The sequence below is a fragment of the Somniosus microcephalus genome, chromosome 21, assembly GCF_052327205.1.
Source record: "Somniosus microcephalus isolate GS21.2 chromosome 21, FLI_Smic_1.0, whole genome shotgun sequence".
In the NCBI taxonomy this organism is placed as follows: Eukaryota; Metazoa; Chordata; class Chondrichthyes; order Squaliformes; family Somniosidae; genus Somniosus; species Somniosus microcephalus.
The window spans coordinates 42,366,956-42,387,644 of NC_141007.1; the positions used below are offsets into that span (position 1 = coordinate 42,366,956).

The window sequence follows — 20,689 nt, forward strand, 5'->3', positions numbered from 1 at the left end:
GAGGTTCTCTCTAAATTGCATGTTTTATCAGTAAAGCTGCATGTGATCGGGTAAACAGGTTTATGAGCAGCTGCTTCCTCCACTCCAGAAACGTATAAAAAAACCTTTCAAATAAAGCAATAGTTCCCCTTTGATGAGATGTTTTTTTCCAAGAATCCAGTCACATTAACCGGGGGTTAATCACTGAACTTCTTTAACTCCTAGCGCCAGAAATAAAAAGAAAAAACGTCAGATGCTGGAAATCCTGTTAAGCAGTTGATCCATGACATCCCCTTCAGACAACGATGCTCAGGATGTTTCAAAGGTCACTAGCTCCCTTTTCTCCCCACCTCCCTTTCTTGCTTTGAACACAATTGTTGGGAGAGTTGAGTTGACTCAACCAAAAACAAAACAGATGTCAAGCCCCAGACAGGTAGGCACCAGCTTTCTAGCAGAAATTATATTCCCCAACACCTCTTCAAAGCTCTGCAGAATCATTTAAGATGATTTAAAAAAAACAAAATAGATAATGAAATTGACATTATGCACAACTTGAATGAATTGGTCCAGTCATTAGTATTAACCAAAAAAAATAAGTAGGAAACTTTACATTTGGTAAGCAAACAAATCCATTCTTAGATTAGTTTCATTTCCTGTGCTTTTTCAGTCTTGACAAAGGGTTTTGACCCAAAACGTTGACTCTATTTCTCTCTCCACGGATGTTGCCTGGCCTGCTGAGTTTTTCCAGCATTTTCTGTTGTTATTTCCATTCTTAGATTAACCCTGGTAATCATTCCCTGCTTAAAGCAGTTAAATAAAAGTCTATCCTCAGGATTGAAAGTGTGGCATGTGTGGCGTAAGTCTTCTCCAACATTGGGGGAAGTTCTCTATTGTTGGCTATTGATAGTGAAATCATAAACAAGTTCTTTATACAAGTGTTTGTGATTTCACTATAAGTGGCAAATGCTGGAACTGTTTCCTCATTGAATTCCTGGTTTATGTTCTTTATTCTTAGTGATGGCCCACTGTATTTATCTCTTATTTCATTTCACGAGTACAGATCTTCATTCCCTAGTACGTGGGAACCATCATGCTATTTATTATTCGTGTGTTTTTAGAACTCTGACAGGAACGTCTGTTCAAGCACTTGAACTATTGTCACAGGGTTGGCTTCGCAGAGGAACAGCAAGTACTCGATTGAAAAATGTAACAAAAGCGCCAGGTGGAAATAAATGTGTATATGCTGAGGGCTGTGACAAAAACGTGAGAGCTGGCCGAGCAACAAAGTAATTTAACTGGACAGAAGAGCAAGGCAGTGAAAGCAATTTGGCCTTTAAAGACGCAATTTTGACTTTTCAGAACATGTACGTGATGTAGCTGGCAATTGAAGAAATCCCCAAGCACGCTATGTTCAGCATACTTTTGGAGACACTTGGCATCCTTCCAATGTAATTTGTTCAATAGCAAAGTTAATGCCACTAATCCATTCCACCAGAACAGGCCAGTTAATGAGCTTCAACTGTAGGTTTCTTCTGTCAGGTTATTTATGTCTGGTTTCTTCATGGATTTCTTTCCAGGGTGAAGCCAAAGGCCCAAAATTCCTCTTTTAATGAATTATGGTAGAATGGCTGTTTCTGAATGCAACTAATAAAGAAAGAGAAAGAAAGACTTGCATTTATGTAGCGCCTTTCACAACCACCGGACGTCTCAAAGCGCTTTACAGCCAATGAAGTACTTTTGGAGTGTAGTCACTGTTGTAATGCGAGAAATGAAATTACTAATGAAATTACAGAAACCGTGACTATAGAGTGTGCAGTTTTTGACAATTGTGAATTTGTTCGGCCTTTAGTTACAGAGAAATAACGGCATGCTCTTGTTTTTCACCAAACGAGGAATTAGACCCCCTGAGTAACATAACTGCCAGACTTGGCCTGCATCAGGTGGTGAAGGAACCAACACGAGGGAGTAAACTATTTGATGTCGTCTTCACCATCCTACCTGTTGCAGACATGTAGGTCCACGATAGCATTGGTAGAAATGACCACCACATAGCCCTTGTGAAAATAAAGTCTCATCTTCACATTGAGGATGCCCTCCAACACATAACGTGGCACTACTGTCCAGCTAATCAGACAGACAAGGCGTGGATCTAGCTGTCTAAAACTGACCAACCAAGGGGTACTGTGGGCCACGAGCAGCAACAGCAGAATTGTGTACCCCCACAATCTGTATCCTCCTGACCAAAAAAATCCCTCTATCCTCCATCACCATGAAGTGGGTAGATCAACCCTGGTTCAATAACAACGTTCTCGCTAAGCTGTGCGACCAGCATTTAAATGGAAAAATAACACACGTGCGAAAATTTGAATGGGCTGCGCAGCCACTTAAAGGGACAGTGCACAAAAAAAATTAGAGGGAGCATTGCTCAATAGGGGGTGTATAAAAAGAAAAAAGAACTTGAATTTATATAGTGCTTTCACAACCACAGAACATTCCAAAATGCTGCACAACAAATGAAAGAAAGAAAGAAAGAACTTGCCTTTATATAGCGCCTTTTCATGTTTAAGCTTGAAGAAAGTAAATCTTCACATAAGAGAACAGCTGGCCTTTCTTCAGAAAGTTTCTTTGAGGAAGATAAAAAGGATTTTAAAGCTGTATTTTGGCAGCTTGTTGTATATAACTTTCTTTTAGCACGAAATAAACATACCTGCAACTTCAACTCTCAGAAACCATCAGCTCATCGTAAAACATTTCTACCTCAAGTTAGTGTGCAAACAATAGTGGGAGAGGATAACGTCTGATTGGTTCTGACAACCTACGTTCTAAGCTATAACCAATCTGGTTGGTTCTGACAATTGGTCATACTTTGCAACTGATGTAATTAGTTGATGCGAATAAACTCCAATCTCAGTGATTTCTCTTGTGAAACACTAACAAGCTGACACATGGGTTGAAACACTCATTGTCAGTTTACAACATTGATGCTGTAACTCCCATGACGCAAATTGTTCTGAAATAACTGGTTAGCACTTCATGTACCTTACTCCAATGAGTAGTATCACCAGAAGTTCAGAGTTTTACTTGTGTTGTGTATTTTGAATGTGTATTAGAATTGTCCCACATGGGATACCATAGTGGTGATTTGCAATGCACTATGGGAAATGTAGTGCATTGAGTGAAGAAGCACATTGTAAATAAAATGGCCGTTAACTAAACTCTCCACCCTGGAGTCCTTCTTAATTGTTATATAGGTAAGGGTATAAAACCCCTTGAGACACAAGAACTTGTAATTAAATTACAAAACTAAATAAATTGCTGTATGTATAATCTGCCACTTCAACCATTTTGATTTTCGATTTTCTGTTTTGAGTGCATCTCTCTTTATTTTTCATAGGTTGTACTCCAACAAAGTGCGGAAGGGCAGTGAAAGACATGGTGGTAAATCGAGAAGAAGCAGAGAAGATGTTACGGTACTGCATTTTAATTTTAAAAATCACTGATAACATCCCTGTGATGATTAATTGAGAAAAAATTAATGATTGTAAAGTTTGTAAATGATTATACAATGCCTTTGTACTTAGTTAGCATGAATGTTTATACATAGTTTTGAAAAGGACAAGATACAAAGATAAGAAATTTAGAACACTTGAAATATGGATGGCCTACCTAATGGGGGATCCAACATTATTTTGAAGAGGTTTAGAATCAGGTATACAATTGTTCTACATTTGTTTTCCTCTTAAAGTCTCTCCATGCGGCACATTGTCCCCTGCTCAATGATAGGGTTATTATCTATTCCCAAACCTCTGCCAATATTAGGTACGAGGACATGGGGAGCAGTTGCCTGACTTACCTTGTCCTCTTCATTCTCCTTCTAGAAATGTATTGTCTCCACCTCTGCCTGCTGGCCTGGTTGAGATCAGCAATTCAATGGGTGGGAAAGATGAGTGCACATCCATATCTGACCACTTTGTCTTTAAAGGCCAGTGAAAATTCTGGAAGTTTAAATAGGAAGTGTGACTACAAAATAAAAGCCAAAAAACAGGCCCTCAAAAGGTTGATATTTGAAGAAATGTAGTTAATGTCAGCTTATGGTTGACTTAATTTTCTTTCACTGGGCCCTTGGAGCAGGAGAACAAATTATAAACAGAATATGATTATTACATAGGATATATGGCACAGAAACAGGCCGTCCGGCCCAACCAGTCCATGCCGGTGTTTATGCTCCACATGAGCCTCCTCCCGTCTTTCCTCATCTAAATCTATCAGCATAACCCTCTATTCCCTTCTCCCTCATATGCTTGTCCAGCCTCCCCTTAAATGCACCTATACTATTTGCTTTAACCACCCCCTGTGGTAGCGAGTTCCACATTCTCACCACTCTTTGGGTAAAGAAGTTTCTTTTGAATTCCTATTGGATTTCTTGGTGACTGTCTTATATTGATGACCTCTAGTTTTGCTCTAGTTATGCTCTTCCCCACAAGTGGAAACATTCTCTATCCACTCAATCAAAATTTTTCATAATTTTAAAGACCTCTATTAGGTCACCCCTCAGCCGCCTTTTTTCCAAGAGAAAAGAGACCCAGCCTGTTCATCCTTTCCTTATATGTATACCCTCACATTTCTGGTATCATCCTTGTAAATCTTCTCTGCACCTTCTCCAGTGCCTCTATATCCTTTTTATAATATGGCGACCAGAGCTGTATGCAGTACTCTAAGTGTGGTCTAACCAAGGTTCGATACAGGTTTAGCATAACTTCCCTACTTTTCAATTCTATCCCTCTAGAAATAAACGCTCGTGCTTGGTTTGCTTTTTTTATGGCCTTGCTAACCTGTGTCGCAACTTTTAGTGATTTGTATATTTGTACTCCGAGATCCCTTTATTCCTCTACCCCACCTAGACTCGCACCCTCCAAGTGATAAGTGACCTCCCTATTTCTCCTACCAAAATGTAATACAATTATATGCCCATTCTGCAAGTTTATTAATGTCCTCCTGTAACTTGTTGCAGTCCTCCTCAGTATTTAGTGTCATCCACAAATTTAGAAATTGTGTTTTTGATTCCCAAGTCTAAATCGTTAATGTAAATTGTGAACAGCAGTGGTCCCAGCACTGATCCTTGTGGAACACCACTACCCAACTTCTGCCACTGTGAATAGCTACCCTTTACTCCTACTCTCTGCTTTCTGTCCTGAAGCCAGTCAGCAATCCATTCTGCTACTTGTCCCCTGACTCCACATTCTCTGACCTTGTTCATCAGTCTATTATGGGGTACCTTATCGAAGGCCTTTTGAAAATCCAGATAAATTACATCTACTGCATTACCACTGTCTACTCTCTCTGTTACCTCTTCAAAAAATTCAGTAAGGTTGGTCAAGCAAGACTTTCCCTGTTGAAATCAAGGTTGACTATTCATTATTATATTTTTGGTTTCTAGATGTTCTTCTATTTTCTCCTTTAGTAAGGATTCCATTATTTTTCCTAGCACCGATGTTAAGCTGACTGGTCATAAGAGCATAAGAAACAGGAGCAGGAGTAGGCCAATCGGTCCCTCAAGCCTGCTCCACCATTCAGTAAGATCATGGCTGATCCAATCTTGGGCCTCAACACCACTTTCCCGCTCTCTCCCCATACCCCTTGACTCCCTTGTAGTTCAAATGTCTGTCAATCTCCGCCTTGAATATATTCAATGACTCCGCCTCCACAGCGCTCAGAGAGCTGGGGTAGAGAATTCCAAAGATTCACGACCCTCTGAGGGAAGAAATTCCTCCTCATCTCCGTCTTAAATGGGTGACCCCTTATTCTGAAACTATGCCCCCCTAGTTCTAGATTCCCCCACTAGGAGAAACATCCTCTCAGCATCCACCCTGTCAATCCCCCTCAGAATCTTATATGTTTCAATAAGATCACCTCTCATTCTTCTAAACTCCAATGAGTATAGGCCCAACCTGCTCAACCTTTCATCATGAGACAACCCCTTCATCCCAGGAATCAACCTAGTGAACCTTCTCTGCACTGCCTCCAATGCAAGTAAATCCTTCCTTAAATATAGAGACCAAAACTGTACGCAGTACTCCAGGTGTATAATTCCCTGGACATGTTCTATCCCCCTTCTTAAATATCGGTATTACGTTAGCTATCCGCCAGTCCTCTGGCACTATACCTTTTTCTAACGAATTATTAAATATGTGTCATCATGCCTCTGCTATCTCTTCCCTAGATTCTTTTAAAATGCGTGGATGCAATCCATTCGGACCAGGGGTTTTATCCTCTTTGAGTTTAATTAATTAATTTAATATATCCCCTTTTTTATTTTAAATGCACTTATCTCATTACTAATCTCATCATCCAGTGTCATGTCCACCTGTTCTATCTCCCTGGTAAATACTGAAGCAAAATAATTATTTAACATTTCTGCCATCTCCCTATCGTTACCTGTGGTATTATCCTGTCTATCCCTTAATGGCCCTATTCCCATCCCAACCTTCCTTTTTATATTGATGTACCCATAAAATATTTTACTGTTTTGTTTTATGTTCCTTGATAATTTAATTTCATAGTTCCTCTTTGCCTCCCTAATTGTTTTTTGACTTCTCTCCTAATCTTTTTGTATTCTCCCTTATCATGCACTCCCCTGCTGTCTATGTACTTAATGTATGCCTCTTTCCTTACCCTCAATTGTTCCCTAATGGCTTTATTCACCCTTGGAGTCTCATTATTGTTTAGTTTTTTCTTTCCTTTTAGCGGAATATATTTTTCCTGCACTCTGTTGAACACCATTTTAAATGTTGTATAGCATCTACATCAGTAAAGTGAATTTCAGCCATCGTACAAGTTGTGTTTTTGTATTTATTTATATTTTTTTGGTGTTTATGGATTTTCCTGTTTAAAATTACTAAGCTGCAGGTCCCACTGCCCCTGTGTTATGTTTGTAACCTTTATGTTGTATTCATGTTGTAGGTGTCAGCCAGTGGCTCAGTTGGTAGCACCCTCACCTCTGAGTCAGAAGGTTGTGGGTTCAAGTCCCACTCCAGACTTAAGCACAAAAATCTAGCCTGACTCTCCAGTGCAGGGAGGTGCTGTCGGAGGTGCCGTCTTTCAGATGAGACGTTAAACCGAGGCCCCATCTACTCTCAGGTGGCACTATTTCGAAGAAGAGCAGGGGAGTTATCACCAGTGTCCTGGCCAATATTTATCCCTCAATCAACATCACTAAAAGACAGATCATCTGGTCATTATCACATTGCTCTTTGCAGGAGCTTGCTGTGCACAAATTGGCTGCCGCATTTCCTACATTACAACACTGACTACACTTCAAAAGTACTTCATTGGCTGTAAAGCGTTTTGGGACGTGGTGGTCGTGAAAGGCACTATAGAAATGCAAGACTTTCTCGCTTCTTCTGATTGCGGATAGTAGTGCTGTCCTTCACAAACTTCACCAGAACAAAGTTTCTTAGTGCTGCAGAGGAGTTGGTCCACAATTGAAAACAGATTAGAAACCTAAACGGGAAAGAAAGATATCTACAGTTATGAAATTTGATTTGAATTATGTTTGCTTCATTATAGGATTTATAGAGCTGTTTATTTGTCATCGGGGTAGAATATTGATCCGTCATCAAAAGCCTAGAATTGAATTTCACTTTGAATAATGCTTGTGGTTACCCTTCAGTATATTTGGGGAGGGAGGCATTTACAAAATTAAATATTATTTGTAAATGCCTACTTGAAAGAAAGAAAGAAAGACTTGCATTTATATAGCGCCTTTCACGACCACCGGATTTCCCAAAGTGTTTTACAGCCAATTAAGTACTTTTGGAGTGTAGTCACTGTTGTAATGTAGGAAACATGTCAATCAATTTACGCACAGCAAACTCCCACAAACAGCAATGTGATAATGACCAGATAATCTGTTTCTTGTTATATTGATTGAGAGATAAATATTGACCAGGACACTGTGGAGAACTCCCCTGCTCTTCTTCGAAATAGTGTCATGGGATCTTTTACGTCCACCTGAGAGCAGACGGGGTCTCGGATGTAGCAGAGCCTGGTCGCCAATCATCTTGGATCCCCTTGCCATTGGACCAAGACCTTGCTCTGTCAAGCCCGTGTGGTAGCTGGTGTGCAACGGCCACCCCACGTTAAAAGAATTCACGCACAGGCATCTTCCACCCTTTTAAAATGAAGTTCGGGACCTGGAACGTCGGGACCCTCATGGACAACCCCAACAGTGACAGACCGGGACACCGTACTGCTATCGTTGCCCGGGAGCTCAGACGTTTTGACATAGACATCGCCGCCCTAAGCGAGACCCAGCGGGCAGGGGAAGGCCAGCTCAAGGAGCAAGGCGATGGTTACACCTTCTTCTGGAAAGGCAAACCTGAAGAAGAACGCCGCCTCTATGGGTTAGGCTTCGCCATAAAAAATGAGCTAGTTGAACATCTCAGAGACTCTCCTAGCGGTATAAACGAGCGCCTCATGACTCTACGGCTCACTCTAGCCCGGAACCAGTGTGCTACGGTCATCAACATGCCCCAACACTGGAAGCCACAGACGTGACCAAAGAGGAATTCTACTCCAGCCTTGAACAATCCCTGTCCCGAGTCCCAATGGGTGAAAAGCTGATCCTCCCTGGTGACTTTAACGCCAGAGTTGGAAAGGACACAGACCTCTGGGGAGGTGTGATCGGCAGAGAGGGGGTAGGGAAAGCCAACTACAACTCTCCTCCTGACGAAATACTTAGAACATGGCCTTGTCATAACCAACACCTTGTTCCGTCAGAGAGACAAGTACAAGGCTTCATGGCAACACCCTCGCTCCAAGCACTGGCATCTGCTGGACTACGTCATTGTCTGAGCGAGGGACCGCAAGGACATCTGCATCACCCACGCCATGACAGGAGCTGACGACTGCTGGACAGACCACTGCCTAATCTGCTCTGTCATCTCCATCAACGTAGCCCCAAAACAGCGGCAGCAACAGAAGCAGTGCCGCAGGAAAATCAACGCTGGAGCACTCAAAGACCCTGCTAAAGAAAGCCCTATTCAGCCTGCGCCTCACAACCAACCTGGCGACTCCCAGTGATTCAGAGACACAGAGGCCTAGATTTTCAGTGTGCCGTGAGGCGGGCTTTTAGGCGGGCGGGGGGGCAAAAATCCCGAAATCGGGGGTCCCGACACCATCCTGCCCAAAACCCGCCTCCACGTAAGTTTCAGAGGAGGCGGGTACCCGCCCCGCACTGGGACCTGCCGACCCGAGGCGGGAAGGGATTAGTGCCAATTAACTGCCTGTTAACAGGTAGTTAACAGGCAGTTTTTAGCCTAATCCCTATTTTGAGGGGTGTCGTGTGGGATTCCCGACGGCTCCAAACCACGCCAGGTTAGAGCAGGCGGGTCGTCGGGTTGAAGGACTTGGAGGGGTCGCGATGTCGGTGTTCAGGTGAGTGATGGGTGCATGAGTGCAAAGGTAAGTGTGTTTGGTGTGTCTAAAGTGTGTAAAGAAGTTTAAATTACCTATACTTACCTTTACAGCCTTCCTTCCTGTAGGCGTCGGGAGTCCATCACTCAGCCGGCACTGAAAGCTGAATGGCTGTGATCTGTCAAAAGTGACAGCCTTCAGCTTTTAGTGCCGGTGAGAGTTCTAACTGGGTCTGTGTAGAAGGACTCAGGTTAGAAGTCAGACGGTCAAACAGCTGTGAAACACTGATATTTCATCTGTCAAGACCTCTTGACAGATGAAATTTCAGTCTGTGACATCACCTGTCGCCGGGTGGCCCTTAATTGGCCTGCTGAGCCCGCTGGGCAGGCTCAACAAGGTCAATCAAGAGAAAATCGCGTGGATTGGCCGGACGTCGATGTAGGCGGGACTAAAACCTGAAAGTTGTAGTCCCGCCTCCTTCCCAACAGCTTAATGAAAATCGACCCCAGAGTGTCCACAGAGCCTGGTCTGCACTCAAGACCTCCATAATCAGCACCTGTGAAGAGACGCTCTGTCACTTAACCAGAAAACACCAAGACTGGTTCGACGAGAACGACCAGGAGATCCAGGAGCTAATAAGCCGCAAGCGCAAGGCATTCCTGATCTGGAAACAGCAATAGAACTCGAGAGCAAGAAAGCAGCTCTACTGACACCTGAAGGCTGAGGTCCAACAAAAAGCTCACGACCTAAAGAACAGATGGTGGGTGGAGAAAGCGCAGGAGATCCAGCAGCTAGCCGACAACCATGACGTGCGTGGATTCTTTAGCGCAGTCAAGACCACCTACGGCCCAAGGTCCTACCCCACTGCGGGCCAAGAACGGAGAGGTACTCATCAAGGACAGAGAGGCAATCAGTGCCCGCTGGAAGGAGCACTTCAAAGATCTCCTTAACCGAGACTCTGTCTTCGACGCGGGTGTCCTCAACTCCAGCCTGCAGCATGCCACCCGCCACCACCTCAGCATAACCCCAGCCTGGCATGAGGTTGAAAAGGCCATCCGACAACTGAAGAACAACAAGGCCTCAGGAGCAGATGGAATCCCCGCCGAGGCGCTAAAACATGGTAGAGAAGCACTACTGGCGCAAATACATGAACTCATTTCTCTTATTTGGAAGGAGGAGAGCATGCCAGGGGTTCTCAGAGACGCCGTAATCGTGACCATCTTCAAGAAAGGTGACAAGTCCGATTGCGGTAATTACAGAGGAGTCTCCCTGCTGTCTGCCACAGGGAAAGTCATCGCAAGAATCCTCCTCAATCGCCTTCTCCCAGTAGCTGAAGAGCTCCTACCAGAGTTGCAATGCGGATTCCGCCCACTAAGGGGCACAATGGACATGATCTTCACCGCGCGTCAACTACAAAAGAAATGCAGGGAACAGCACCAACCGCTGTATATGGCCTTTGAACTCACAAAGGCCTTCGACACTGTCAAACCTGAGGGATTATGGAGTGTCCGCTTCAAATTCAGATTGCCATCGAAGGTTTGTCACCATCCTCCACCTGCTTCATGACTACATGCAAGCCGTGATCCTGACCAACGGATCCACCACAGACCCAATTCACGTACGAACCGGGGTCAAGCAAGGCTGTGTCATCGCACCAATGCTCTTCTCGATCTTCCTGGCTGCAATGCTCCATCTCACCCTCAGTAAGCTCCCCGCTGGAGTGGAGCTAATCTACAGAACAAACGGGAAACTGTTCAACCTCCGTCGTCTCCAGTCCAGATCCAAGGTCGTCCCATCCTCTCTCGTCGAATTACAGTACGCAGACGACGTTTGCGTCTGTGCTCACTCGGAGGTCGAACTCCAAACCATCGTCAACACCTTCACTGAAGCATACGAGAGCATAGGCCTTACACTAAACATCCGTAAGACAAAGATCCTCCACCAACCTGCCCCCGCCACACAGTGCTGCCCCCGATTATCAAAATCCATGACGAAACCTTGGACAACGTGGACCGCTTTCCATACCTCGGGAGCCTACTGTTAACAAGGGCAGACGTCGATGACGAAGTCCAACACCACTTTCAGTGTGCCAGTGCAGCCTTTGGTCACCTGAGGAAGAGAGTGTTTGAAGACTAGGACCTCAAACCCAGCACCAAGCTCATGGTCTACAGAGTAGTAATGATACTCGCCCTCCTGTATGCTTCAGAGACATGGGCCATGTACAGCAGGCACCTCAAAACACTGGAGAGGTACCACCAACGCTGCCTCCGCAAGATCTTGCAAATCCATTGAAGTATAAAGTACTTTAAATACTTGCTTTTCTAAGAATTGATTTCCCAGATCATGCATTGCGCATAAAATGTCTTAAACTTGGTATGTAAATGAAGTTGAAAAATTATTTTTGGGATATTACAGTTTTAGATGCAGAAGACTCTTCAGCCCAATTGCTTTCATCCTATCCAGAATACTGTCAGCTTCCAATTGTTTCTTAAATGAGGCCAGTTGTCCTGTCCTCAACCACCTTTCCGAGCAATTGTTGATCATTCTCTGAGTAAAGAAATACTCTTGAGCCCCATCCTAAATTTGACCTTTGCGGGCCTGAACCTTTGCCCTTTTGCCCTGCTTCCCTGGTATGTTCAGAAATTTTAATTTGGGTTTAGTTCTTCTATCCTGATCTGTGCTTCATGAGGAAATTTTGGCTAATCTTTTCCAGACCATTTTGCTACTTTTGAAACTGGAGTTGCTAAAATTTGTCATTTTTGATTTTGAACTGTTTCAATATGCGTTCCGTGTGACACCACGCTCTGAAGTAGCATCAGAATGTATCGCAATAACTTTATTAATGAGTTTGACTTTTTTGGTTTGAATTTTAAACATAGCACTCCCATTATAAAGGACTGTTTTGGAAGCATTTTAATGATCAAGCTCTAACATTTGGCTTCTGGCGATGTTGTTAAAATTGTCCCATTACATCAATGGAAGCGCCCACATTATAGTTCCTCAGCTGCTTGACATATTTCACAATACTTGAAGTCTGGTTTGTGTAGCACCTCAAACAACCCAATTTAGTAGAATAATTATCGAGCTCCTTTCCAAATTGCTTTTTAGTTTAACCCAATATTAACTGTATTTAACCATTGTAAGGACTAATTACAGAATATTTGCTTCATATTTTTAATAATCTAGATTTATCATTTTTGTATGCATTTCAGTTTCTGGGCAGTAACAGCCACACTGACATGTCTCTGTTCTAGGGGTACTGTACATAAAGATTTAATCTTGTCTTTCCACCTGGATCGATAATGGTCATAGGGTTGTTTCTCTGTCGTTGCCAACTGCCTGCATCCAGAGCAGACAGCCTGCCTTTTTGACCCGATTGTTCTCTTCACGTCCTGGCTTCTAAGACAACGTTTCTGGCACTGGCTGGCTGGCACCTGCTCCATAAATCACGGTAATTTGTGGAGTCCGTGCCTGCACAGAAGAGACAAATCACTGTACTTTATGGAGTGAGAGTCAGCCAGAGGCAGAAATACTGTTTCAGGAGCGCCCCCGCCCCCTCCCCGCAAACAGAGTGAACGGGAGTTGGCAGGTATGCGGTCTGTCATAGCAATGAAGGTGAGGATCTGCAGCAAATGAAAGGGACATGAAATCCCAGCTGGGGGGTTTTGTTGGGTTTTTATAGGATATTGTCATACATCCCTTTGCCCTTAAGTGGAGGTGGTACAGGATATTGTCATACATCCTTTACCTCTAATACAAGTTGGAGGATGAGCAAACACTGAGACATCTGGTTAATATTCTTTATTTATCAAATCAATGATATAACACAACCCTTTATATGCAGTGCCCATGAAATTGGTACAGATTATAACTCTGTACATAAGAACATAAGAAGTAGGAGCAGGAGTAGGCCATACGGCCCCTCGGGCCTGCTCCGCCATTCAATAGGATCATGGCTGATCCGAACCTAGACTCACGTCCACTTCCCTGCCCTCTCCCCGTAACCCCTAATTCCCTTATCTGCTAGGAAACTGTCTATTTCCGTTTTAAATTTATTTAATGTTGCAGCTTCCACAGTGCTCTGGGGTAGCAAATTCCAAAGATTTACTACCCTCTGAGTGAAGAAGTTTCTCCTCATCTCAGTTTTGAAACGGCAGCCCCTTATTCTAAGATTATGCCCCCTAGTTCTAGTCTCACCCACCAGTGGAAACATCCTCACCGAATCCACCCGATCAAGCCCCCTCACAATCTTATATGTTTCGATAAGATCGCCTTTCATTCTTCTGAACTCCAATGAGTAGAGGCCCAACCTACTTAACCTTTCCTCATACGTCAACCCCCTCATCTCCGGAATCAACCGAGTGAACCTTCTCTGAACTGCCTCGAGAGCAAGTATATCTTTTCTTAAATATGGAAACCAAAACTGCACGCAGTATTCCAGGTGTGGCCTCACCAATACCCTGTATAACTGCAGCAAGACTTCCCTGTTTTTATACTCCATCCCCCTTGCAATAAAAGCCAAGATTCCACTGGCCTTCCTGTTCACCTGCTGCACCTGCATACTAACTTTTTGTGTTTCCTGCACCAGCACCCCCAGATCCCTTTGTACTGTAGCACTTTGCAGTTTTTCTCCATTTAGATAATAACTTGCTCTTTGATTTTTTCTGCCAAAGTGCATAACCTCACACTTTCCAGTATTATATTTCATCTGCCAAGTCTCTGCCCACTCACTTAGCCTGTCTATGTCCTTTTGCAGGGTGCAAAGGACTCATCATCAGGAAGTCGCAAGCGTGTCGTCTAGACTGCTTATGCTAGCCTCAGCAAGACTAGGTCAAAGTCCTTGAGGAGTGTGCGTTGTAATTTTTATAAGGTTAACTGCATAGGACAGATGACAAATATGTCATTATTATTTAATCGCTCAACCATGGTGGCCGTGCCTTCAGCTGCCAAGGCCCTAAGCTCTGGAATTCCCTCCCTAAACCTCTCTGCCTCTCTGCAGTGTCAGCCAGTGGCTCAGTTGGTAGCACACGCGCCTCTGAGTCAGAAGGTTGTGGGTTCAAGTCCCACTCCAGAGACTTGAGCATGTAAAGCTAGGCTGATACTCCAGTGCAGTGCTGAGGGAGTGCTGCACTGTCGGAGGTGTGCTGTCTTTTGGATGAGACGTTAAACCGAGGCCCTATCTGCTTTCTCAGGTGGATGTAAAAGATCCCATGGCACTATTTCGTTATCCCCGGTGTCCTGGCCAATATTTATCCCTCAATCAACATCACTTAAAAAAACAGATTATCTGGCCATTATCACATTGTTGTTTGTGGGAGCTTGCTGTGCGCTAATTGGCTGTTGCGTTTCGTACATTACAACAGTGACTACACTTCATAAAAAATGTACTTCACTGGCTGTAAAGCGTTTGGGACATCTGCAGCACATCTTGCCTGCAAGGGCGATTCGAAGCACCTCCACCAATACACCTTTGGAAGGCAGAGTGGCTCACAGCTGCTCTATCTGAGATGCCCCTAGTCTCTGCTGGGCCGAAGGCAAATCTTAAAAGAAAATCTTCAGCTCTCAGCGGTACCATTGTCCCTGCAGACTAAAAGTAAATAAGCCCCTCTTGGATTCATTCCCTTAGCCTAGTAAAGGTTTGAAGCTTTCCTAAAGGCCTCAGTGGGACTCAAGTTAACTATCAGCTGGCGTGAGTTGAGTTGAGGCCTACCAAGGGTGTAATGGGAAGTACAGTATTCCTCTGGAAGCCCAGGTACAACCCACTGAAGTTGCGGAGGGTGGGCGGAAGATCCACCCATTGGCCCCCACACTGTAATTTAAAGGAGCAATGTCAACAGGATGGAATCCCAGTGCAACCAGGTCCATACCAAATCCCTGCCCCCCCCCCAGCAAAAATCTTACTTTCCATCCTCTCTCACCCCAGGAATTTCAGGGCCTTTCTATTTGGTATCTTGTGTTTTTTTATTGTTTAGCAGTACTGCTTTTCACGGGAATATTTTCAGTTAGTATTTTCTGCTACAAGTTTATTATGAATGGATCTACAACCATGGTGGTGCATTGCAACTCGAGTGTATGTTTGTTGAAGAGTTGTCAAAGAACTACCAGCCTTAACTGGTACAAAGTCTTGATATATACTTTGACTCAGTTGAATATAGTAGTGACTATACAAAATGAGCTGCAGTAAATCTGTCAGAAGAAATGTATATCCAGCCAGCATGCTCCTGGTTTAAGAGTATTTTATGGACTCGAAACTTATTTTTTATTCACAGTATAGCAAAGAGAGGGCTGTCCTTGGGAGGATCAGATGGTGGGGTAAGTGACCCAATTTTATTACTTTTCATACTTAAGTAACCAATTAAAAAAACATATCCTCGCTGTATGCCGAAAGGTTTTCTGTGATCTGCTCAAGGGCATCTTTACTTGGATACGAAATTCAGGGTTGTGCTTCATTCCAGATTCGACACACACACTATAGGAGTCTGGCATTCTACCTGTGGGACCTGTTCGTGGCATGCAAATAAAAAACAGTGGCCCAGGATTTGATGGAGTGGGGCATCTCACAGCGTGCTCCGTTAGACTTTTTCCCTCGCCCTTTAGCTCGAACAATTTACTACCTGCAGGAATGAGACTCCATAGTTTCAATTGTTCCCTTTCTGGGCCGGAGAGGTTGAGTGGCATTACTGGAACATAAATCTCCTCATTAAAAGGGTCCTTACGCTGTTCAGTACCAGGCCTAACTTTCGGCGAGTTTAATTGGCAATTAATGTGTAAATGCAGCAATTTCTTGAAACTCAAGGGGTGGTTGAGGGCAAGCTGCCGTTTTCGCGAGGCTAACGGCAAATCGTCCAGGAATTGGTGGCGATTTGCAACTCACAGGGTATCTCTTCCCCGCCACAAGTTGCTGGACGATTTACACATTAAAAGGGCGTGCGCATTATTGGGGCAGTAATTCCTCCCCAAACGCGTGAGTACGGAAGGGGTACTCACGCGTCTGGCCGGAGGAAATGCCGGTTTTCAGCATGCACAGCGCATGCGCTGAAAACCGGCATTTCCTCTCCTCTAACCCAAGAGGTGAAGAGGCTAGCGCGTGCGCTGTAGGGGGCAGCGCGTGCGTCTTGGATTTCCTCTGTTTTGGGGGATTTGCGCATGTGTAAAGGCCTCCGGTCTTTACGCTTGTAAAAAGCACACGTAAGTATTTATTTTTACAGGTAAGTGGTGTTTTAGTGCAATTTAGAATTTTTTCCCCACAGGTCCTTAACCGAGATCTTGGGTTCATGTCACGCTACATGTAACCCCACCTGATGCAGGGTCATCCAGACTCGAGTCGACATTGGCTTGTTCTCTCTACACAGATGCGGCTGGACCTGCTGTGATTTCCAGCCAAAAAAAATGTTTTTTGTCTTTTTTTGTCTTTCATACAGACCCCAGCATCTGCAATATTTGACCCCTTGTGACCCCACCTCATTGTTCTTTGATGTAATGTTTCCCTGACTAACCTGTTTGGACACCATTCACACCTTTGGCTGCTGTGATTATCTCTCTGCCGAGGTGTGATAAATGGCAGTTGGACAGGTTACCTGTAAACATCTGACATGATTCTCTGACTATATAAGCTGTGTCTTTATGCATTTCTCCACTTCACCTGAAGAAGGAGCAGCGCTCCGAAAGCTTGTGATTTCAAATAAAGCTGTTGGACTATAACCTGGTGTTGTGTGATTTCTTACATTTGTCCACCCCAGTCCAACTCCGGCATCTCCACACGATGGAATAGATGGTAGGTGAGGTTGAGATGACAGAAGCGATCTGTCAGTGGTGGGAGAGGTTGTTCCAATGAGGTGACACTGGATAGAGAGTTTGCTCCAAACACTTGCAACCTGTATAAAGCTCAGTCTGCCTTCCAAATGCAGTAAGCAACAGCTTCTAACCGTGGAAAGTGAACAGCTATGAAATGGGAGCTTTCAGAGACCATTTGCAGCTGTCCGGTTAGTAAATCATTCCATGCTGACACAACACCCGACTACTTACCTGACGTGATCCCCGTGCTCCGGGAAACTCGTGGAAAAGTTGGTAAAATGGTAAGTACATGGTAAAATGGTGCTTAACTACCTTTTTAACAAGCTTTTAAATATCTAAAGTGGCTGACCCGCTGCTTGGTGGGTCTGTTCAGGGATGACAGACCAGACACTTGGGAAACTGACAAGGAGGTGGGTTTACAGCGGGATACCGGCCCGCAGTCAATCTTTTTGATTTTGACAGCGGACCCGCCTCCAAACCCGCATTCTGAGCGCCAGCAAAATTGCGGCCCTAGTTTTAAGCAGACAGTGTAGGTCTTCCTCCTGAGGTAGATAATTAAGTTTCCAATGAAATGTAGTTTTTCCTGCCTTTCACAGGCTTACTTCAAACAAAAAGGAAAGAAATAATGGAAAACAAACAGGTTGAATGCTTTTAATATCAGATTTCTAATCCACAATTGAATGGAGTCTGTAGTTGCCCATAGGCCTGTGAAGGGTTTCAAGCATTGCAAAGATTTTAGCCTAGCCTTTGGTTCTAATCTGGAGTTTTTTGGCATTGCGCTCTAATCGACACCAAGAATCCCGGGGAATCTTACTGACATTAGCAGAACCTCGATATTCATGGGTCCTAAGGATCAACTGAAGAGTCTGGGTACGAGTTCCATATAGACACTCCCTGCTATTGGCCCCAAAGTAGCATCACTTAGCACCAATCTCCTATAATCAACTCCAAACAGGTGCTGTCCAGCAGTGGTCTCAGCCTGGTACTGTGCGACACTGTTGCTCTGTTGGCCACAATGGATGGCAAAGACCTATTGGGCTCCGGGCCTTGCTCTTTCTCTTCCTCATCACCTCTTCTAGTCTCTGCTTCCAAAGCTGACTTTCACCCTCCTACAATTCTCAAGCAGCATGTTCTTCTCAGTCCTCCATTCCATTCAATATTAACTCCTAGCTGACCTCCCACTGCCGTCCCATGCTCGAGCCCTTCCAGATATGCCTACGCACCCTTCTGCTCTTCCCTTGGTATTCACCATGACCATTGTGACATTCATCACTGGATGAATCTATTAGCATCCTGGCCCTGACTAAACCTAGCTTGTGGGTGCCAACTCTTTCTCCCCTTACTAATGGCTCTCATTACCAAATCCCACTTCAGCTTCTTCCCTCTATTCCCCTGGCACCTTTTCCACTTTCAAGAACCTTGCACTCTTTTATCCCTCCTGCCTCTCATTTAAAGTCCTCTTCACCTACTGCCCTCCAAAGCCCCGTAGCAACTTCCTCGCTAGGATCATTTCCCTTCTCTCTTTGCTGAGCCTCTACTCCAAATATCATTGCCATTAATTTCAATACGAACATACGAATTAGGAGCAGGAGTAGTTCCACTTGGCCCCTCGAGCCTGCTCCGCCATTCAATAAGATCACAGCTGATCCGATTACTCCACATTCCCACCTACCCCCGATAACCTTTCACCCCCTTGCTTACCAAGAATCTATCTACCTCTGCCTTAAAAATATTCAAAGACTCTGCTTCCACCGCCCTCTGAGGAAGAGAGTTCCAAAGACTCATGACCCTCTGTGAGAAAAATTTCTCCTCATCTCTGTCTTAAATGGGCGACCCCTTATTTTTAAACAGTGACCCCTAGTTCTAGATTCTCCCACAAGAGGAAACATCCTCTCCACATCCACCCTGTCCAGACCCCTCAGGATCTTATATGTTTCAATCAAGTCACCTCTTATTCTTCTAAACTCCAACGGATACAAACCTAGCCTGTCCAACCTTTCCTCATAAGACAACCCGCCCATTCCAGGTATTAGTCTAGTAAACCTTCTCTGAACTGCTTCCAATGCATTTACATCCTTCCTTAAATAAGGAGACCAATACTGTACACAGTACTCCAGATGTGGTCTCACCAATGCCCTGCATAACTGAAGCATAACCTCCCTACTTTTGTATTCAATTCCCCTCGAAATAAACAATAACATTCTATTAGCTTTCCTAATTACTTGCTGTACCTGCATTGTAACCTTTTGTGATTCATGCACTAGGACACCCAGATCCCTCTGCATCTCAGAGCTCTGCAATCTCTCACCATTTAGATAATATGCTTCTTTTTTATTCTTCCTGCCAAAATGGACAACTTCACATTTTCCCACATTATACTCCATTTGCCAGATCTTTGCCCACTCACTTAACTTATCTATATCCCTTTGTAGCCTCCTTATGACCTCTTCACAATTTACTTTCCTACCTATCTTTGTGTCATCAGCAAATTTAGCAACCATACCTTCAGTCCCTTCATCCAAGTCATTTATATAAATTGTAAAAAGTTGAGGCCCCAGCACTGATCCCTGTGGCACACCACTCATTACATCTTGCCAATCAGAAAATGACCCATTGATGCCTACTCTCTGTTTCCTGTTAGCTAGCCGATCTTCTATCCATGCCAATATGTTACCCACTACACCATGAGCTTTTATTTTCCGCAATAACCTTTGATGTAGCACCTTATCAAATGCCTTCTGGAAATCTAAGTACAGTACATCCACCGGTTCCCCTTTATCCACAGCACATGTTACTAAATTGGTTAAACATGATTTCCCTTGCACAAAACTATGTTGACTCTGCCTGATTACCTTGAACTTTTCTAAGTGCCCTGCTATAACATCTTTAATAATAGCTTCTAACATCTTCCCTATGACTGATGTTAAGCTAACTGGCCTGTAGTTTCCTGCTTTCTGTCTCCCTCCCTTTTTGAATAAAGGAGTTACATTCGCTATTTTCCAATCTAATGGAACCTTCCCCGAATCTAGGGAATTTTGGAAAATTAAAACCAACGCATCAACTATCTCACTGGCCACTTCTTTTAACACCCTGGGATGAAGTCCATCAGGACCCAGGGACTTGTCAGCCCGCAGCTCCAACAATTTGCTCAGTACCACTTCCCTGGTGATTATAATTTTGTTGAGTTCCTCCCTCCCTTCCATTTCCTGATTTACAGCTATTTCTGGGATGTTACTTGTACCCTCTATAGTGAAGACCGATGCAAAATACCTGTTCAATTCAACTGTCATTTCCTTATTTTCCATTATTAATTCTCCAGACTCACTTTTTATAGGACCAACGCTCACTTTTTGTTAACTCTTTTTAAAATATCTATGGAAACTCTTACTATCTGTTTTTATATTTCTAGCTAGCTTTCTCTCATACTCTAATTTTTCTCTCCTTATTAATCTTTTAGTCATTCTTTGCTGTTTTTTATATTGTGTCCAACCTTCTGACCTGC

At 43.9% G+C, this 20,689-nt stretch overlaps 1 protein-coding gene across 2 annotated transcripts in view; it reads left to right on the top strand.

Moving 5' to 3' along the window:
* ogfod3 (2-oxoglutarate and iron dependent oxygenase domain containing 3) overlaps positions 1 to 20,689 on the top strand; it is a 143,549-nt gene that overhangs the window by 40,881 nt on the left and 81,979 nt on the right. For both annotated transcript variants that reach the window (XM_085963506.1, XM_085963507.1), the window contains exons 3-4: positions 3,374 to 3,449; positions 15,663 to 15,705. In XM_085963506.1, coding sequence (XP_085819632.1) covers positions 3,374 to 3,449; positions 15,663 to 15,705 — 119 coding nt within the window. The remainder of the gene's footprint in view (positions 1 to 3,373; positions 3,450 to 15,662; positions 15,706 to 20,689) is intronic.